General features: G+C 42.0%; 1 protein-coding gene across 1 annotated transcript; it reads right to left on the bottom strand.

Moving 5' to 3' along the window:
• Window positions 1-2,547: 2,547 nt before the first annotated feature.
• On the bottom strand, window positions 2,548-4,090 carry LOC107128149 (olfactory receptor 7E24). Its single transcript, XM_045380207.3, has one exon. The coding sequence runs from the start codon at window positions 4,088-4,090 to the stop codon at window positions 3,071-3,073; it is 1,020 nt and encodes a 339-aa protein (XP_045236142.3). The 3' UTR covers window positions 2,548-3,070.
• Between the last annotated feature and the right edge of the window lie 220 nt (window positions 4,091-4,310).

The raw sequence follows: 4,310 nt of genomic DNA, 5'->3' as shown, positions 1-4,310 counted from the left end.
TGTTTTTTATTCTTTTTTTGAGACAGAGTCTCGTTTCGTCACCCAGGCTGGAGTGCAGTGGTGTCATCTCTTCTCAGTGCAAACTCCACCTCCTGAGTTCAAGCGATTCTCCTGCCTCAGCCTCCTGAGTAGCTGGGATTACAGGCGCCCACTACCACATCTGGCTAATTTTTTTTTTGTATTTTTAGTAGAGACGGGGTTTCACCATGTTCGCCAGACTGGTGTCGAACTCCTGACCTCAAGTGATCCACCTGCCTTGGCCTCCCAAAGTGCTGGGATTACTGGCGTGAGCATCCACGCCCAGGCATGAAGTTCTTTATGCCAAAAAAAAACCCTCTATTTTTATACACTAAAACAGTTATAATTTAATTTTCAAAAGTTCCATTTAAAATAGCCATCAATTTTTTTATTCAAATGTAATAATTACATATAAAAATACCACAGAGTACATGTGGTATTTTGATATAAGCATGCAATGTGTAATTATGGATATTTAGAATATCCATCACTCCAAACATTTATCATTTCTTTTTCTTGGAAACATTTCAAATCTCTTCTGGCTATTTTGAAATATACAATAAATGGGCCAGGTGGCTCACACTTGTAATCCCAGCACTTTGGGAGGACGAGGCGGGTGGTCACTTGAGGTCAGGAGTCTGAGACCAGCCTGGCCAACAGGGTGAAATGTGTCATCTCTACTAAAAATACAAAAATTAGCTGGGCATGGAGGCTGGCGCCTGTAATCCCAGCTATTCAGGAGGCTGAGGCGGGAGAATCGGTTGAACTTGGGAGGTGGAGGTTGCAGTGAGCTGAGATCGTGCCCCTGCTCTCCAGCCTGGGTGACTAAGTGAGACTCAAAAAAAAAAAAAAAAAAAAAAATCTATATATACATATATAAAATAAATTATTTTTAACTATACTTACCCTACTGTGCTACCAAATATTAGAACTTATTCCTTCTATCTCACTGTATGTTGGTGTCCGTTAACCAAACGTTCTTCATCCCCCACACCTACTCACACAGCCTTCTCAGCCTCTGGTAACCACCACTCTTCTCTCTAATGCCATGAGACTCACATGCTAGCTCTTACACATGAGTGAGAATATGCAATATTTATTTTCCTGTGCCTGGCTTATTTCAGTTTCCATGCATGTTGCTGCAAATGACAGGATGTGATGTATTTTATGGTTGAATTATATTCCATTGTGTATATATATATATATCACATTTTCTTTTTCTTTTTTTTTTTTTTTGAGACGGAGTCTCGCTCTGTCGCCCAGGCTGGAGTGCAGGGGCACGATCTCAGCTCACTGCAACCTCCACCTCCCAAGTTCAACCGATTCTCCTGCCTCAGCCTCCTGAGTAGCTGGGATTACAGGCACTCGCCACCTCGCCCAGCTAGTTTTTTGTATTTTTTAGTAGAGACGGGGTTTCACCATGTTAGCCAGGATGGTCTCGATCTCCTGACCTAGTGATCCGCCCGTCTCGGCCTCCCAAAGTGCTGGGATTACAGGCTTGAGCCACCGTGCCCGGCCCACATTTTCTTTATAAAAATGGAAAATATAGCAAATTAAAAAAAAAAATTAGTCTCTGAATGTGAAGTTTCAGGGATACTGTTACCATATTATTCTTTTCTATTTCCCTTTTAATGTATGCACAAGAGTGAAAGAGGAGAAAATATATGAAAAGAGAAGAAAAAAGAGGAGAAAGTATAAATCTATGCTGAATAAATGTACAATAAAAATTATAGTGGTGAAAAAACCCAGCATAATGTTAATTTCTTTCTCTTTTGTTTTTTTTTCTTGTTTTTTGTTTTTTGAGATGGAGTGTCCCTCTGTAGCCCAGGCTAGGGTACAATGGCACCATCTCAGCCCACTGCAACCTCTGCCTCCCGGATTCAAGTGATTCTCCTGCCTCAGTCTCCCGAGGAGCTGGGATTACAGGCATGCACCACCATGCCTGGCTAATTTTTGTATTTTTAGTAAAGATGGGGTTTCACCATGTTGTCTAGGCTGGTCTCCAACTCCTGACCTCAGGCGATTTGCCCACCTCAGCCTCCCGAAGTACTGGGGTTACAGGTGTGAGCCACCACGCCCGGCCACAATGTAAATTTCTACAGTGCTGAATGACAATGCATTTTAAGATATTTGAATGAATCACGTCGCCTGGTGCTACGTTAAACTCTTTTGTAACTTACCCATTGTAGCTCCATCCCTTTAGAAACGTCATCACCTGAACTATTCCTGGTGCTTTAAAAAAAAAAAAAAAAAAAAAAAAATTCCTCAACCCACACAGGTTCAAATACATTTTGGTAATGACACCCAGGCATCAGTATTTGTGAGGTCCCCAGGTGATTTCAATAAAACCAATGGGAAGCCCATTGATAGACATCATCACACATGAGGTGCCTAAAGTGATTTTCCTAGATGTGATTTGGATAGAAATTACACGAGAACTGTAAAAAGGGAGGTAAATACGAAGTACGATAAGTCCTCACTTAACATCCTCCACAGAAAATTAGAAACCACAATTCAAGCAAAACAATGAGCCATGAAACCAATTTATTCATTTCTCATCAAAATTAAAACTAAACAACATTGAACAGAATGACCTTATTTCAGGACCTGCTGCACTTCGTTTTTTTAAAGTTGAAGTTTCCCAGAACCTCTTGACAATGTTAAGTGAGGATTTCAAGTCTATAATAAAAGATTTGTGATTGCACCTGGATAGTTAAGTGAGGATTTCAAGTCTATAAGAAAAGATTTGTGATTGCACCTGGATAGTTAAGTGAGGATTTCAAGTCTATAAGAAAAGATTTATGATTGCACCTGGATATCAAGATCATTGCACAGATACTAAAGGAGGCTGTCTAGGTATATTGGCATCATTCATGATGTATATGATGAACAAAGGATACCAGAATACTCACCCATTGCAACTAAAGACAACACAAAGCAAGCAATATTCACATACAAAACCCAGAGAGGAATGAAAGCCATCAAGCAACAAAAATAACGTGACCAAGGGGGCAGGATTTGCAGGCCTAAGTATTACATTTTGCTGCCATTTCTAGCCCATATAACAAAAAGGATGGAGAAGATGAGATTTGACTATTCTGCCGTGCAGCCTGCACAGAGCACTTTGAATGTCCCTGTTCCTCAGGCTGTAGATGAAGGGGTTCAGCATGGGGGTGACCACCGTGTACATCACTGAAGCCACCATACTCTTCCTGGGGGATGGTGACACAACTGAACTGAGGTACCCTACAAGGCCTGTTCCATAAAATAAGCAAACAATCGCCAGGTGAGAGCCACAGGTGGAGAAGGCTTTATACTTCCCTCCCGATGATGGAACTCTCAGAATGGAGGAAACAATTTTATAGTAAGAGAAAAGGATCCCTGAGATAGGGAGACAGCCAAATATGGCACCCATGAAATATATGACCATTTCATTGATGAAGGTGTCAGAACAGCTAAGGTGGAGGAGTTGAGAAGGGTCACAGAAGAAATTAGAAATGGCCACATCCCTGAAGCAGGTGAGCTGTAATACAATCAAACTGTGCAGCTGGGAGTCCAAAAAACTAATAAAAAAAGACAACAAGACTAAGAAGCCACAGAGGCGTGGGTTCATGATGACTCGGTATTGCAGGGGGTGACAGATGGCCACAAACCGGTCATAGGCCATCACACTCAGGAGCATGTCATCCATACAGGCAAAAAGGACAAAGAAAGACATCTGAGTCAGGCAGCCTCCATAGGCGATGACTCTGCTGTGAGTTTGCATGTCCACAATCATCTTGGGGATGGTGGTGGAGGTGAAACCGATGTCAGCCAAGGACAGGTTGGAGAGGAAGAAGTACATGGGGGTGTGGAGGTGGGAGTCAGAGCTGACAGCCAGGATGATGAGCAGGTTCCCCAGCACCGTGACCAGGTACATGGACAGGAACAGCCCAGCAAGGACCAGCTGCAATTCTGGATCCTCTGAGAGTCCCAGGAGGAGGAATTCTGAGACACCTGTGAGATTCTGTGAGTCTGTGTAGCTTGGACACCTTTTGAGGAAAGAAACAAAGAGAATTGGAAAATAGGACATAAGTAAACCAGCGTCTGGCACTGTGTCTATATTTTGGATACAAGCAATTCAGAAATTAAGTTTTCACATAGGATAATACACCCTCAGTAACAGTTCTCAGTTGTGACAAACCCAATTTCCTTAGAGCTACTTCATAATTGATTTTGTGTTATTCACCTCGTTCTGTATACACCTACCTTAGAGACAATCTATTGAAGAATGTTAGGAGAGCAAAAACATT

The sequence above is a fragment of the Macaca fascicularis genome, chromosome 19 (assembly GCF_037993035.2).
Source record: "Macaca fascicularis isolate 582-1 chromosome 19, T2T-MFA8v1.1".
Classification (NCBI taxonomy): Eukaryota; Metazoa; Chordata; class Mammalia; order Primates; family Cercopithecidae; genus Macaca; species Macaca fascicularis.
This window is presented reverse-complemented; position numbering and strand designations above follow the sequence as displayed.